Source organism: Diceros bicornis, chromosome 35 (genome assembly GCF_020826845.1).
Source record: "Diceros bicornis minor isolate mBicDic1 chromosome 35, mDicBic1.mat.cur, whole genome shotgun sequence".
NCBI classification, from domain to species: domain Eukaryota; kingdom Metazoa; phylum Chordata; class Mammalia; order Perissodactyla; family Rhinocerotidae; genus Diceros; species Diceros bicornis.
In genome coordinates this window covers 14,450,126-14,467,231 of record NC_080774.1, presented here as the reverse complement: position 1 = coordinate 14,467,231, position 17,106 = coordinate 14,450,126, and the positions used below count along the sequence as shown (strand labels likewise).

The 17,106-nt window shown below is 49.3% G+C and overlaps 1 protein-coding gene across 1 annotated transcript in view; it reads left to right on the top strand.

Moving 5' to 3' along the window:
* The window catches only part of NOS1 (nitric oxide synthase 1), a 105,800-nt gene that overhangs the window by 41,122 nt on the left and 47,572 nt on the right, over positions 1-17,106 (top strand). The window contains exons 4-7 of the mRNA XM_058531515.1: positions 11,625-11,753; positions 12,844-12,989; positions 14,006-14,168; positions 14,915-15,006. Coding sequence (XP_058387498.1) covers positions 11,625-11,753; positions 12,844-12,989; positions 14,006-14,168; positions 14,915-15,006 — 530 coding nt within the window. The remainder of the gene's footprint in view (positions 1-11,624; positions 11,754-12,843; positions 12,990-14,005; positions 14,169-14,914; positions 15,007-17,106) is intronic.

Sequence of the window (17,106 nt, the reverse complement as noted above, 5' to 3'; positions counted from 1 at the left end):
CACACTGGGGGTTAGGTTTCAACATATGAATTTTGGGGGACACACATTCAGTCTCTAGCAATCAGGGAGAGGTATTGAGAACTTGCCTTAGGGCCCCCTAAAATGGCAGTTCCATTTCCTTGGAATTCCATGTCCTTGGGAAGACTGAGTCTTCCTGAGGTTAACTGCCAAATGTCTCTATACTGGGAGCTCCCAGAAGCACGACATAGAGACCGGCAGTGCAGGATTACATCACTCCTTTATCATCATCAAATCCTCCATCACCCAAAGAAAGGTTCAAAACCACCGGCCCGCGAGATCATCCTGGCTCTGCTGTCTGAGACTCAGTTTTCCAAATGCCTCTCAGAAATAGACCTGAAAGGAGGCAGAGACCCAGCCCTCGGTTATCTTTGAGTCCCAGGGCTGAGGAAACAGCCCTGTTACCTCCTGCGAGACATCTCCGGAGCCACAGGGCTCAGATATGTTTCCCAGGCTGTGCAAATGAGTAGAAAACGCAATGTTCTTTCCGACCTGAAAAACCGGCCCTTGTGCTTGGCTTCTTCTCTTCCTGCTCAAAGCCGCTTCACCTGGAGCTCCTGGAATCACCTGCCTTCCTCCCAGTTGTCACCCACATTGGCTGCTGCTTTAGGAATCTATGGGGGGTTAGCGTTGTTAATAACACAAAGAGAGACCCAGCCACTGCCTGCTTCCTTGACTCAGGAAGACAGCTGGTCTGCATTCTTCCTCTGTCAGAAAAGGCAACAGAGCCCAAGTGAATCAGGGCAGATGCAGGCTAGACATGAGAAAGAACTTCCTGACTCAGAAAACTATTAGCTCCCTGAAGGAATAGTGAGGTCTGGCCCATATTCCTTGATGCTTTCGTTTGTCCAAACTCCAGGAAAATCAGCCATAGAGGCACCTTCTCCTAAATCAGTCTCAGAGGCTGAGACATTAATCTTTATCTAGCGGTCATCTCTCTTGCCAATAGTCTGGGTCAGCCGTGGGTGGGGCCAGTGAGACTCAAGTCCCTGGTCGTTAGAACACAGCGTGTGATGCTCGTCTTTAACATCCCCTTGCAAATTGTTTCTGGCCTGGGCTGGTAGACAGAAGGAATCAGTTTGCCCATTACCCAGCATTCACCCAATATATGCCATGTGCATAGCTCTGGGGTGGAAGCAAAGATATGCAAACATCATCCTCCCTGCCCTTTGAGACCCCCACGCGTGAATGTGGGGAGACAGACGCGTATACAGCACAGTGAATCCTAAAATAGAGAGGGACACAAAATGCTGTGGGAACATAAATACCTTAGCAGGTATCAGGAAGGGTTTACCAGAAGAGGTGACATTTGACTTGGGTTTTGAAGATCATGTAGGAGTTTGCCTAGAAGAAAGTGGGAAAAGGTTTTACACTAAAAGGAACAGCTGTGGCTGATAGATTGCCTTTTTTTTCTTGCTGAGGATCATTGTCTTTAGTGCTAATACGGCCTGAGACAGGTATTGAGTTTTGACACCATTCCAAAGGCCCTTTTCATAATAATCCCTTTAGGTGAAAATGCTACCCTAGGTAAACGACGTGAGAAACTGCCAGTTGTCCATTTTCCCTGCGAAACCTTAGGATTTGAATCAAGCGCTTCTCGCCTTCCCTCCTTATTAAGCATCTATTTCCCTTACCTGCCTAATTTGCTTTCCTAGGGAGTAATAGGTGGAACCATGCTCGGCTTGAGGGCAGAATGTCTATTTCCAGATATTAACTAAGCATCAGTCCCATCCTTAGCAGGTGCAAGAGGCGGGTCTTGGGCCCGCGGAAGTGGGATTTCCATTTGAGGTTCTCGCCTCTTAGCCCACTGCCCCTCCCTCCAGCCTCCTGCTGACAAAGGGGATCAGGTAATCAGACGACTGTTATATTGAAATCCCCCTCCCCACCCAAACCTCCCCATCAGGAGCCTGGCCGTTCCTCACCCCTGGGGACTCAGGGCTTGCTGGCTGCTTGCAAAATGTCAAAATCTGTTGAGAAGCCTTTTTCTGCTTCCGGGTGAGTGTCAGCATCAGCCCAGCCTCTCTGGAGAGCTCCAAATTATGAGGCGAGAGGGGAGTGCTTGTGGGTCCCCAGTCTTCAGAGGATCAAAGGTCTCCGGGGCCCCTCTCCGCTTGAGCACACACCCCAACTGGCCAGCTGCTGTTGGCTTTGCTGGAAAGGAAGCCACTCAGCTGGGCTGCGTCTGAATGAAGGGAACCCAGCAAAACGCTCTCTGCCTCGCAGCGACAAGCGTGTGCCTCGGGGAACCCTTCTCAGCCAGCCCCGACTCACTTCCCACGAATGATGTGAGGAGAAAAATAACAATAACCCTGATAACAATACCTCCTGGTGGGGGTGTGGCCATTCTCACCCTTGGCCTCACTCCCTCTGGGGTCAGCCCACGTTCAGCCTCCTCCTACCGGTGACCTTGGTCAGACAACTAATTAGCATCTGCCCTCAGCCTCCATTGCTCAGCAGGGGCTAATGGGCTCTGGAGTTGTGGGGAGATGAAATGAGATAGTGTGTGAAATGACAGCATCAGCTGTAACAAGAACAGTGAATCTTTGTTGAGCAGTGTCGGGCACTGTGCTGAGCATTTTAGGTCCACAGTCTCATTTAATCCCCAGTCCAACCCAATGAGTACTATTATTGTCCCCATTTTACAGATGAGTAAACTGAGGCGCAGAGGGTTTAGTAGCTTGATGAAGGTCACATGACTAGTAAGTGGGGGAGATGGGACTTGAACCCAGGCCACAGAGCTCCAGAACCCACTCAACTCTCTAGAGCCAGGCACAGAATAAAGGCTCCAAAAATGTGTATTATTATTATTATTATTATTATTATTTGGCTAATTATTTTATTGCTAATTTAGGTATACATATGTTGCTAATTTTTTTTTTTTTTTTACTGAGGAAGATTTGCCCTGAGCTAACATCTGTTGCCAATCGTCCTCTTTTTGCTTGAGGAAGATTAGCCCTGAGCAAACATCTGTGCCAGTCTTCCTCTATTTTCTATGTGGGCCGCCACCACAGCATGGCCTCCAACAAGTGGTGTAGGTCCATGCCCAGGAAATGAACCCAGGCCACCGAAGTGGAGCACGCCAAACTTAACCACTAGGCCACATGGCTGGCCCCACGTTGCTAATTATTATATTGCTAATATGAGGCAGACAGGGCAAGAAGCACTATCCCCATTTTACAGATGACACCCACTGAGCCTTGGCGACCAAGCTGTGCCTCTTTTCCTGTGTGGCTACATCATCATCCTTGTCGATCATTCACATCAATGGAGCGTATGTGGTTTATGCCTCCTGGGGGCCAGGCTCTAGGAATACACAGAGGGGAGAGCAGGCAGGAACTGAGAGAGCCTGGGTTCCAAGCTCAGCCCTGCTGCCTACTATTTGTTCATTGGGGGATGGTCACCTTGCTTCTCAGAGCCTCTGTTTCCTCATCTGAAAAACGAGTTCCCACAAGGATTCAGTAAACTAGCAGATGTGCAATGGCCTAGCCCAGGTCAGGTACAAAATAGGCATTTCCTAAATGTTACTGAAAATGAAAGGAGATCAAACGTGATCACTGCTCTGGAAGAGTTCACAGCCAAGGCATCATCTTTTCATCATCCGATATCTGCCTCGACCTCTAGAAACTTCCACTTCCCAGACCAGCTACATAGACATGCACCCAGCACTTACCACACCGTGATATTCAGGGTTTCGTAGAATCGTGCACCCATGTTCCCGCAGAGCCCACCTGGCTGGCTTTAGCACATTCCACTGGCTCCATTCAGGTTGACATCTTGGGGCGCCTGTTGAATTACTCCCTTCCCCGAGCCTCTCTCTAAGCATTTGAGAAACTTCCTGTGTTTTGAGATTAATTTCTCTCTGTGGGAGGGTGTCCCCAGTCCCTAGTATAAGCTGCTATTAGACTCATTTTTGCCCCCAACTCCATCAAGCCATCTATCGTCTGCCTTGGTCTGGCTCACGACCCGAGTTAGACACCACATTGGATTTTCCCAAAAGCATCTTCAGTGCCCCCACTTCTGGGTTACCCAGCGTTCCCTAGGTGCCCTCAAACAGCGGACAAAGGCCCCTCAACAATGATGCTTCCCAGGAATACATACTGAACAGAGTCTCCCTCAGTCTCCACTGGCAGCAGAATCCGAATCTTGTTGACATTTCACACCCCTCTGCCCCACCATCACCTGCTCAGTGACCGCCAGGGTATCTATAGGTCACTTAGCCGAGAGACCAGCCTTCCATGTGCGGCTCCCCCAGGTGGTCAGAGCCAGCATGGAGCCAGGAAGCAGGGCCCAGATTGACGCTGTTGGGTTTAACCCTGCTGGAATTTCCACATATTTTGCTGGCTGTTTGTTTTAACAGTGGATATATTCAATGCAAGCTGTCCCAACTGTGGTCTGAGCGGGACAACGACATTCTGGTTCTGAAATCAGTGACACCACTCTTCATGCCCATTCATTGCATCAAACCGTATCCAAATTCCTTTCCCAATTAGGCCAAGTTGGGTCAAAGTCACTTTTTCCTCCTCTCTTTGCAAATTGATATCAGTTGCCAAAACCCCTCCAAATAGAGAGTCTCAGAGGTTGATAGAGCCCCACCCGCTTCCGTTTTCTGAGAGTCCCAGGATATTTTAAAAGGTAGAAAGGCCAAAACATAGTCATAAAGTTTCTTGTGCGTTTTAAATATTCACATCTAGCAAGTTAATGCTTTCAATAAACACACACACACAGTACAATGTAATGTAATGGGGGTAGGCCACAAGATAATTACAGGATTTCTTTTAAAATTAATTCATAGTGCACATAGACATTCTGGTCTGGTAATGGAACCAAGTTTAAGGTTGTCTAATCACATCTAGTTATCTTGTGAGGTCATTGCAACTATAAGCATAAACTCATTTGGAGAAAGCATCAATGATGTATCTTAAAGACCCCTCATCTCCAGAGGCCCTCGTCTGTGGACCCAGGAGATGGGTCTGACTCCAAGCACCCCCTTCCTTCATCATCCTCCACAGACTAGAGAACATGGACCTTTGTATCAGAGGGAGAAAGAGAGAGGAAGAATAAGTGATTTCAAGCTTCTGTGGAGTTATTATAAAGAATGAATCACTCTAGAAATAATGCTTTGAATACATTATGAGGAAATTGTACTCTGAGGTACTAAACACAGTTGGTTACGTTTTATAAGTAGCAATTTTTTAATTGCATAGATGAGTGTGTACCTGCTGGTTTGTGGTCCTGGACCCTGAGCTGCCACAGCTCATAACCGGGTTACGCTCGCTGCCCTGAAAAGGTGGTACCCACGGGTTGGAGCGATGCTGCCTGGGGCTGCAGAAGGGCATGGTGTGTGGCATATGGCCCCTGGTGTGGGTGGCCTGCTCCCCAGTGTGCTACATTCATTTTAGGACAAGCCAAGCGGGGCAGGTTGCTGCAGGCCTATGATGGAGGAGGTGTCGCTGGCACCAACTGCGAATGAAGAAGAAGCCGCTCACTTTGTACAGGTTTGGGCCTTGGCTCCTGGATGAGTTTCCTAGGGCTGTCGTAACAAAGCCCCACAAACTGGGCAGCTGAAACAGCAGAAATTGACTCTCTCACGGTGCTGGAGGCCAGAAGCCTGAAATCAAGGTGTCAGCGAGGGTGGTTCCTGCTGAGGGCTGTGAGGGAGAATCTGCCCCAGGCCTCTCTCCTGGGCCTGTAGAAGGCTGCCTTCATGTTCACATGGCCTTCTCCCTGTGTGCGTGTCTGTCTCCAAATTTCCCCTGTTTATAAGGACACCAGTCAGATCGGATTAGGGCCACCCTAATGACCTCATTTTAACTTAATTACCACGTTAAAGACTCCAAATTAGGTCATGTTGTGAGCTACTGGGGGTTAGGACACCAAGATATGAATCTGGGAGGGACACAATGCAGCCCATAACAGTTCCTGAGATGATCTGTGTCTCACAGGTACCTCCCTCCGTGCTGCCAGGCTCTCGTCCCCGTTTCACTGTGAGGGTCCTCATGGTCATAGCCCAGGATGGGGAGGGGCAGGGTGCGTGGCCTCTGTGTCTAGATCTCCCAGATTCTGATGTCTAGTGTCCATCTTCCTGCCTTAAAATCCGCCCTCCCTCCCCCCGCCTTCCTGTCGCTCCTGCTGCTCACTTCCCAACTTCTGCTCACAGGCTCACCATCCTCCACTTACTCAGACCGGAAGCCTCTGAGTCAGTGTTGACTCTGCCCTTTTCCCTCTCATCCTCACACACCCTGAGGCTCTCATCCTGCTTCCAGCACCCCAATCTCCATCTCCTCCTGCAGCTCCTACAGCTGCATTTTCCACCCTCACGGCCTCTTGCCTCCGTTGGTGCAGCAGCCCCCTCAGGGGTCTCTCAGCCTTCGCCCTCTCCCCCCTGCATCCCTTGAAGCCACATTTCCTAAAACTCAGCTTTGATAAGGTCACCCCTTCAGTCGGGCAGTTTCAGGGGTTTTCCATTCTCTACTAAATCAAGACCAAAGTCTTTGGCTTAGCATTTAAGAGACTCCACAGTTTTTAAATGCATTTAGACCTTTTATTCGTCAGCTCGGGCTGCCATGATAAAATCCCAGACTGGGCGGCTTAAACAACAGAAAGTTATTTATCCCAGTTCTGGAGACTGGAAGTCCGAGATCAAGGTGCCAGCCTGGTCGGGTTCTGATGAGGCCTCTCTTCCTGGCTTGCACACAGCCACCTTCTTGCTGTGTCCTTAAATGTCCTTTCTTTTGTGCCTGTGCAGGGAGATAGAGAGAAAGAGATGTCTCTTCCTCTTCTTATAAGGGCACCAATCCTATCAGATTAGGGGCCCACCCCTATGCGCTCATTTAACCTTAATTATCTCTTAAAGGCCGTATCTCCAAACACAGTCGCATTGTGGGTTAGGGCTTCAACATATGAATTCAGGACGGACACGATTCAGTTCACAGCCGACCTCAAATGTTTGTTGAGCACATGCTAAGCGCTGGTCTAGCGGCTGGAGATAGAGCAAAATGAACAGTGGGTAGGCAGACAACTATATGTCTAAATAGCCATAGTGATATATAAATCTATATCTACAAGATACAGAGATATAGATATATGCATTCACATGCAAATGCGTATACACTCCCAACAATTGTAGGTGGTGATAAGTGAGATGATGAGAAATAAAGCATAGTAGGGGTGGTAAGGGAGCAGAGAGTAACGAGTGGGGCGCTGTTTTAAAGAATAATCAGGAAAGATCTCTAACGCAGCGATGTTTAAGCAGAGGGAGACGTAAGTAAAATAACTTAGAGTTCAGTCACTAGAATTCAATCCTTTAGGTCAGGAGCCCACATACTTTTCTGTAAAGGGCAAGATCGGAAATATTTTTGGCTTCGCGGGCCATATCATCTCAGTCTCCAGCACAACCACCCACTCAGCCATTGTATCACAAAAGCAGCCATAGACGATATAGAAACAAATGGGTGTGGTTGTGTGCCAATAAAACTTTATTTATGGACACTGAAATTTGAACTTCATATAACTTGCGTGTGTCATGAAACAGTATTCTTCTTTTGATTTTTTTATTCAACAAGCTAAAAATGGAAAGACCGTTCTCAGTTTGTGGGCTGTACCAAAATGGGCAGTGGACCAGATTGGCCCGCGGGCCACAGTTTGCAGACCCTTGCTTTAGAGCATGCAGCTGCAAGATGCTTCTCCCAGTAGTGGGATGAGAGTGGGGACCACTGTAGGGCCTGGAACACAAGTCCCTGGCACACAGTAGGTACTCAATATGTATTTGTTGAAGGAGAGAAAGAAGGGAAAGAAGGAGAGGCGGGAAGGAATCAGGGAGTCAGGGATCCTACAAAACTGAATTCCTGACTCGGAGCCCCAGGCTGACAGGACCTCACCTCGCCATCTCCTCTTGGGCTGCAAGACCATTTCCTTCCATTTCCTCAGGGCCTCTGCAGGCTTCCGAAGCAAGAGGTGTTGACACAGCCTTTGAAATGCCCACCACCTCCTTTCCAAATTTAGGAGCAGGCATCCCAGACAGCCCTCCCAGGGAACCCACTGAGATGGAGTCAGTGTCCCTGCCACCTGAGAAGCTTCCATTGTCCACCCCGGACACAAATCCAGAAAAGGACACGTGTAGCCACAGCCCTGTCCCCAGCATAATAACCACAAGTACCACTAATCTGCATTTCTAGCGGGAGCACTTCAGTCCTCTCTCGGAAAAGTCATTTGCACCCCCCATGCCGGGCCCCTGACTGCTATATTAATCTCCCCGTTTGTCCCCTCCTGAGTCACCTAATATTACTGCTGGCTAATTAAAACATCAAAGGCCCAAGTACAACAGCCCTGCCAGAGGCCGCCTAATGCCTGGTTTCAAGTGTGCAGTTCAACGCAGCCCAGGGTGGAGAGTGGCACAGCCCGTGCTCAGGCCCCCAATTACTTGGCTCGTAATGACCATCCCTCGCACATCTGGAACCTCAACAGATGGCCTCTTTTATTAGGCCTGTTGTCTCGCTCCCTCTGCTGCCTGCCAACAAGGCTGCCGGCTGCCCGCCCACCGGCCACACCCCACACCTCTTCCTCCCGCCCCGCCGCGCTCCCCACCCGGCTGCCCTCCCACCCCGTCCACAGCTCCTGGGTCCAACCCCAACGCCAACACCGTGTCTGTTACCATCCCCTGGGATTCCAGCTGCCCCTCAGCCTCCAGGGCGTTAATGTGCACGGTCCAGAGAGTTGCTAAACTGGCTGAGTGACGCCCAGTATTTGGGGAGGCTGGCTGGGGTGCCTCCCACGTGGGCAAGGTAGGATTTTTTTTTCTCAAGGGTGCGCATTGTCAGCACGATCAGAGGAACTGGTTATGACAAAGGCCTGCCCAGATGTGACTTCCATCGCCTGCACGTCTGCTGGAAGAGACAGGAGTGGAGACAGAATCCTCAGGAAGCGTTTAGGATGTCTGGCCAGACCTTGGAAGGAAGTGAGGCTGTCTGTATGTGGCTTCGCATGGGGACATAAGCAAAATGACTTAGAGCTTAGCGGGGTGGAAAGTGCAAATGAATGAAGGGAATGAAGGGAAGAATTCATCCTGATCCTCCTCCGGCTCCCAGGATGGTACTGTAGGAATAATACTTGCAGCCCTACTAGTAGTAACAATAGGACTAGATGTTCTACTGTGGTAGCAGAATAATAACACTGGTAGTCATTAACTACTGGCTAACATTCAGGAGGCGATTGCAGTCATCCAAGTGAGAGACGGTGGTGGCTTGGACAGAGGGGTGGATGGATTCTAGAGCTATTTAGAAGGCTAACGTGGTGGGGGTCAGGGATGCATTAGGTGTGGGGGATAAAGAGGATGACGTCCGGGACAGCTCCCACCTGTGGCTTGTACAGCTGGATGGATGGTGCCCAGCACTGACACAGGAACCACTGGGTACGACTGGGTCTGGCCAGGGCGGGGAGATGTGGAGGATCATGAGTCACAGCACCTTCCATTTGCTCCTGGCTATCGCTCCCTGCACTGTTCTGGAGCAACCTTTAACAGTGGCGTGCTGTTCACCTGCCTCCTGTTCCGCAAACTCCAACATGGCAGCATGGACGCTTTAGCACAGAGCTCCTATCCACTGGCCAGAAGGGTGGCTGTGATATGCCTCTCACCTCAGGACCTTTGCATAAGCTGTTCTCTCTGCCTGCAAGACCCTGCTCCCCCTTCTTTGCCTGGTTAACACTCACTTGTCCTTCTGGTCTCGACTTAGAATTCAAATGCTCTGGGTTAGACATCTTTTCTATGTGCTTCCAGAGTCCCCCACACACTGCCAGTGGCCGATGTTATGGCACCCACTGCACACGATTATAACGGCTCATTCAATTATCAGCACCCCCATTGGACTGTGACCTCCATGAGGGCAGAGATCACATCTGTCTAGTTTGTCACTGTAGCTCTGGCTCTTGCTGCCTTGCCTGGCACTTGGGGGATACTCAATAAACATGTGTTGAATGAATGAATGAATGAATGAAATTTGCATAATGGCTAAGAGGCAGGATAGTCAAGCAGTTAAGGGCATGGTTTGAGAGCCACAGTGCCTGGATTTCACTCCTGGCTCCAGCTTACGAGCTCTGTGGTCTTGGACAACTTAGTTAACCTCTCTGTGCCTCAGTTTTCTCATCTGTAAAAGGGGGATGGTAAAGTTGTTGCTCTGCACGTAGTAAGTGTTCCCTGAATGCTGGTTTTCAGTATTAGTCCTTCAGCATTCTCTGTCATTTCTGTCCTAGACTTAACCCATTTCTTCATAATTCACAGCTCCCTCACCGACCCGAGCTCCTCCAAGCTGATAAGATGTGGCCCCTGCCTCCTTCCTGACCTCATCTACTTGCACTTGTCTGCACTCAGACACTCCAGCCACACTTGCCTCTTTGCTGGTCCTTTGAACTTAGCCAGCCCCTCCCTACCTCAGGGCCTTTGCATTGCCTTTCTCCCCTCCACTTAGTCACCATCACCTCCCTCTCTTTTATATTCTCATCACCACCTGAAACTATATCGTTCCTGTTTTAGTTTGCTTATTATTTATCTCCACTTCTCCCACAACGATATTCCAGAAGGTCAAGGACCGTGTCTGTCTTGTCCACCGCAGTGTCCTCAGTGCCTAACGGTGGCTAGTGCAGAGTAGGGGCTCAATAAATACAAGTTGAGTGTGTGAATGCCCTGCCTCAAGGTCACGGCCCACTGCTCTGCTTTTTGGCGTGAGCATCACTCAACATTGGCTCGTCTTCTCCCCTCCCCTGCTCAGCTAGCACATCGGAGTGTGCCTGCTGCCTCTCCCTCACAGTTGCTGACTGCCCGACGCTTGTCTGATGCACAAGTTCATCTCTGCCCAGGCAAGTAGACAATGACTCAGAAACACCCAAGACAGAATATGATCTTTATGAGTGAGGTCTAAAACGGATGGCCCAGCATTGGTCAGCCCAGGACTTATCCCCCACCACCTACTGCCAATTTGTTTACAGAGGTGAAGACAAAGAGGGAAGGAAGGTGTTCAAGACAGAGGGAACAGTAAGTGCAAAGGCCCTGAGGCAGGGACACGCTTGGCATTTTTGAGAGGCAGAGACCTGAAATTTGGGAAAATGTTCCATCTTCAAACTTTTTTAATTTAAACCTACTGTTTTCCCAGTACTTGCCAGAAATGGTGAGTTTGGGCTGTAGCAGGAAGCCCCAGAAATCCAAGTAATTTGACCCAGCCTCAGGTTTGATTCCTCAGCCCCGAGGGCTGTTATCATTCAGAGAGCTCTGTAGTGTCCTTTCAGTCGCTTATTCATTCAGCAAACTTCATTGAGTCTCTGTTATGTGCAGGACCCTGTGCTAGCACCAGAGGGACCACCTTTGGGTTCCTGACCCCTCTCTCCAGAACAGAAACCAAAAGGCTTCCACGGGGCTTCCTTCTGCATAGGTGGAGGGACCGGGTCCCTAGCCACCTTGCTCGAGTCAACCAGGAAGAGTCGGATCCTTCTCTCTGTGCAAAACAGTTGGTACTCAGAGCAGACTCCAGGAAGAATAACGCCTCTCCCTGTCTCAGTGAAGACGGCTTTCCGGTGCCCCTAAGACCTCCCTAACGTCCCATCTTCACTCTCTCCTCCAGCCCCCTGCCTCGGGAGAACAGTCCCCCACAAAGAACGGCAGCCCCTCCAAGTGCCCCCGCTTCCTCAAGGTCAAGAACTGGGAGACGGACGTGGTTCTCACCGACACCCTCCACCTCAAGAGCACGTTGGTGAGTGTCCCAGAGGGTGTGGACCAGGGCTTCTCACCCCCAGCACTGTCCACGTTTAGGGATGGATAAGCCTTTGTTGTGGGGACCGTCCTGTGCATCGTAGGATATTTAGCATCACCCCTGTCCTATACCCAGATGTCAGTCACCCCCTGACTTTGTGACAACCAAGAATGTCTCCAGATATTGCCAGATGTCCCCTGGGTGGGAGATTCACCCCCATTAGAGAACCACAGTTGGACACTCACTCATGTAAATACTTTTTATGTGTGTGCCTTGTACCCAAAATAATCTAAGAGGAGTGGCTGGTTCCTAATGCATTCTCTCTCTCTCTCACAGTCTGCCCACTGATGGAATATTGACCAAATCCTTCTTTGCTTTCACTATGTGCCCTCTGAATTTTTATATCATATTTTTAACAGCCAACAAATCAACACATTGCTTTCAATGTTTGTTGAAAATGGGCCTCTTGGAGGAAGGTTGTATCAGTTAGCTATTGCAGAATAACAAGCTTCCCCAAAACTTAGTGGCTTAAAACAATAACCACTTATTATTTTTCAAAAGTCTATGGATTGGCTGGGTGGTTCTGCTGATCTCAGCTGATCTCTTGCATCTGTGGTCATCTGAGCGGTCAGCTAGGGGCAGGCTGGTCTAGGACGGCCGTGGCTGGGATGACCCAACTCTGTTCCATGTGGTCTCTTGTCTTCCAACAGGCTAGCTTGGCCTCGTTCACAGGGTGGTTGCGGGGTTCTGAGAAAATGAGCAGAAGCACACAAGAGCTCTTGAGGCCTTCTTGATAAACTTGGGATCAAAAATATTTTGGGCTTCAGTACCAATGGTTCTGATTACTGGAAATGCCACTCACAAAGCTCCTCTTCCCCCGGTTGACGAGAGAACTTTCAGAACCTTAAAATGCTGCTTCTCATTCCTCACCTTGGCTGGTGACCACATCCAATGAGGATTTGAAGCTGGTACTTGAGAAATCCCCTTTGGGAATTAAAGGCCAGGTAACCTCCACCAGGAATGTCAGAGGCAGGTCCGCCACGTGCCACACTTGGGAGAAACCAAGCCGTAACCCAGATCTCTCTTCCAGGAAACGGGATGCACCGAGCACATCTGTATGGGCTCCATCATGATCCCTGCTCATGAAATACGAAGGCCTGAAGACGTCCGCACAAAAGAACAGCTCTTCCCTCTTGCCAAAGAGTTTATTGATCAGTACTACTCATCAATTAAAAGGCAAGTTGATGTCGACTCTGGGCAACCCAGGATAAGTTAGCACATCCTGCGGACAAAGACTTCAGCTCCAACTTTGCAGACAGTTGAACCAAAGCCTGAGCACAGGGCCTCTGCTCACCATACACCGAGGTCAAAAACTCTTGAGCCAAGGGCCAAATCTGGCCCCAGACGTGTTTCTATTTGACCTGCAAAGCGTTGCTTAAATTTGAAACATTTCAAACAATTCCACGCCTACATGTATACCCTAAAGAAACTCTCACGCTAGTTCACAAAAAGGCATGCAGAAAAATGTTCACTGAAACATTGTTATAATAGGAGAGTAATTAAAATTAAAGAACCAACTGGAAACCATCTCAACTCCATCAACAGGAAAAAGTGTAAATAAGTTGTGGTATTTTCCAAGTGATGAAATACTATACAGCTGTAAAAAATGAATGGGTTAGAGCTCTGTGTGTTCATGGGAATGAAGCTCACAAATCACTTTGGGCAAAAGAAAGAAGAATATATTCAGGACAGCACCATTCATATAAACTTTTAAATATGCAGAATAATATTGTATGTGATTTAGGGGATGTATACACATGTGGCAAAAATGTAAACAAAAGCGTAAGAATGGTAAATGCCACATTCAAAATAGCGGTCACTGCTGGGAAGAAAGTGGGCTATGATGGGGAAGTAGTCCCCAAGGAACTGTAATATTCTTTCTTATTTATTTCTTATTTCCTGGGCTCAGATGTTCATAATATTATTCTCTATACCTTTTTGTAAGCCTGAAATTTTTCATAAGAATTTTTGTAACTTTCTAAAATTGAATTCATTGCCAGCATTTAAAAATTAGAAGAGTTCTCTTTAAAAATAAGATTTCTAGTTTCTCTTGAAAAATCTGCCAGGCCTGGGCCCCCATTCCTATCAGGCAACAACTGGCCTGAGCAGAGTTGTGGCTCCCTCCTTTGGACCAGGCACGGGCTGGCCTGTTTGCCTCAGTCCCCTCCTGTGTCCCTTCCCTCCTCACTCAGATCTGGCTCGAAAGCCCACATGGAGCGGCTGGAAGAGGTGAACAAAGAGATTGAAACCAGCAGCACCTACCAGCTCAAAGACACAGAGCTCATCTACGGGGCAAAGCACGCCTGGAGGAACGCCTCCCGCTGCGTCGGCAGGATCCAGTGGTCCAAGCTGCAGGTAGGTGGTGAGGCTCCGATTCCTTGAAGACCCCTTTGGTGGATGGGGAGGGATGAGCCTAAAAAGGGTCAGCTCCTACCGAGGGCCCCTGGAGGCCATGGTGCACTATCAGATGACGGTCGTGGGGTCCCAGATTCTCAGATTACGACCAAATGTGGCTTATGGTTATGTCTTATTTAGCCAACACTGTGTTTTTTTTTAAATGATTTTGCATGTCTCTTGGTAGGGCTTGTACTCTCCAGTTTACTGCAGACCCCACCTTTTGTCTTCCACCTACTCTCTTTGCTTATTTATATTATCTGCCTACTCTCTGAAAGCATTAGATTCTGCATCCCCTGATATGATTTTTTTTTCTGGGGAATAGTTTGGAGTGGGAATTAGGTTATTTAGTCCAGGGGTTTTTTGTTTGATTTTTGTTTTGTTTTTAAATCCATGATCCCTAGGAATCTAATAGGAAATATAACCAGCCCATTAAAAGTCTCTCCTTTACTCACCATTCCTTTCCCACACTCACTTACACTCCATGCCTACTTTTAGGGAATTTTTCTTGGTTTGATTGACCATGGTTATTAGCATAGAAAAAGGAAAATACAAAATGCAGCCCGGGACTCGCTAGCGAGACACGCACTGTGCCAATGGGGCAGCAGCTGGGGGGGGGCTCTGGGCTCTCCTCCAAAGGGAAGGCGGCCTGGGGGAGCTGAGGAGGGAAGGACGAGGCACTCAGTCCCACAATGCACCCCTTCCAGGTGTTCGATGCCCGCGACTGCACCACGGCTCACGGAATGTTCAACTACATCTGTAACCATATCAAGTATGCCACCAACAAAGGGAACCTCAGGTGAGCTGACCAGCTTAGGGGCGGGAAGGCCAATGTCCCCACAGTGCCGACCCTTGGGTCCAAAGTTGGCTCTCCAGCCGGGAAAATGCTCTCCCTCTCTTCTCGGGGAAAGGGGCCAAGCTGGGAGAGGGGGCCTGGCATCCTTGTTCCACCCGCCATGCCCCTTCTCTTCTGGGCGAAACAAACACCCATGTGGCTTGCAAAGCTGCAGCAACCAAAATCACCTTCGACCCCCAGTTCACTATCACGCATGGAGTGGGCAGGAAGGAACGTTTCCTATGCCCGGGAATCAGAAAATCGCGTTCCCAGGGGTGACCTGCTCTAACCGGCTCCTGCGCTGTTGCCTGGAGCTCCCTCGGTTTCAAAGGCAGCTCCTCTTCCCGCTGCGGTGGGGACCACTCCTTTCCGATTCCCACCAAGCCAAGGCATGCCTTGGACTCCTCTTGCCCCATACAAAGAACAAAGCCCCAGGGAGCAGGCCAAGGCGGGGAGGCGCCGGTGTGGGCTGGTGGAGTCCACATTGTCAAGTCGCAGCTGGGAGAGGAGCAGCTGGAAGAGAACAGCTGGGCCCCGAAGACACGCATTTACGCTTGTTAATCCTGCTGACTCAGTCCTGCCCCAGCATCTGTTCCCAGCTGCCGAGGACCAGCCCCATCTTGGGGCCGTGTGGGGCTATTCCCACAAGGCCCTGGGCTACACTGAGTTCATCCCTAAAGTGGCTTGTTGGAATTAAGCATGGGTTTTCTTGGATGTGTCTCTTCCTTGAGAAGGAAACAGTGTTTGCCAGCTGAGCCCACCACTAGGAAAAGGGCCTGTATTGTAAGCCCAGGGCCTGCTTGGGGCATTGGTATCTAGATCTTTTTCCCAAAGACCTCATCCCTCTGAGAACATCCAAGAACCCTCCTGCAGATCCTGAGCATTAAAGGAGGGCCCAGTCAAGGCCTTAGCCCTCAAGGAGTTTATGGACCATTCTGGTAGCTTCCAAACGGTGCTGTGACAAGGCAATTTGGGGGAGTCGCCACAGGCCAGGCACTGCACCTCCATTTTTTTCAGTTATCTATTGGAGGTCTTCATGAGATCTTCCGTTGAAGAAAATATTCAGCTGATTCTTTCTTCACAAGTTTTAAACCTCACTTGTGGACACGATGAGAAGGCCGTAAGAGAATGTATACCACGTTTAGAAATAATCTAAACATAAGAGAGGAAGGCAGGCAAGAGAGAAGAAGGGGTGGAGAGAGGTGTCATTTAAACAGTGCGGAGCATTCAGCCTGCCATTCGGTGAGATGATGCTTGGGAGACATGGGAGATGGGAGGCGTGTGTTATGTTTCTTCTGTTGGTCTTGGTTCCTGCACATAGAATAAGCATTCCACGCTGCTGTGTGCGATTCTGGTGTTACTGCACGTGCTTTTTAAATATATACACTACACAGACACCCCTTAGCTGGTGCTCAACGAGAGGAACAGCCGTGTGTTTTACTGCTGGAGGGGAAACTGATGGTTTGACTTATTCTGTGGTCATCTCCAATATGGCGCCTTTGCTAAGAGATTTTTGAGAGCACCTCTGTTCTCTGTGACTTTCACCTTCAGCTCCCATTCCAGACTCACCTCCCAGTGTGACATACCACTCTGCAGTATTAAATGTGATGTTGTCTTGTGCAGACAGTAAGACCTAAACGTGCTCCGAAAGAAGGCCTTGGGGACTAGACAAGACAAGGGATGCTATGTGGAGAAAGTGACTTTGAGTCGGGCCTTGAATTTGGATGCATGACAGCAGAGAGGGATTCCAACCAAGGCGGGCACCAGGGCAAAGTTCCAGGGGCAGGATGTGTATGGGAGAAGATCTGGGAGCAACGGGTTGGACCTACAGTGTCATCTCCATGTTGACACAAGCCAGGATGGTGTTTCCATAGCCTGGGATTTGGTCACTAATGGGACTGATAAGTCCAAGTGACAGGAGCTCCTGGCATGAGGTGACAGTGAACCACATCCTGAAAAATTATTCTCCTTTCAGTTTTTTTGAATTCTTCTGATGACGCCAAGGAGAGTCTCCATTTGGTGCTAAGACGTCATTAACACCTCTCTAACACTGCTGATCTCCCT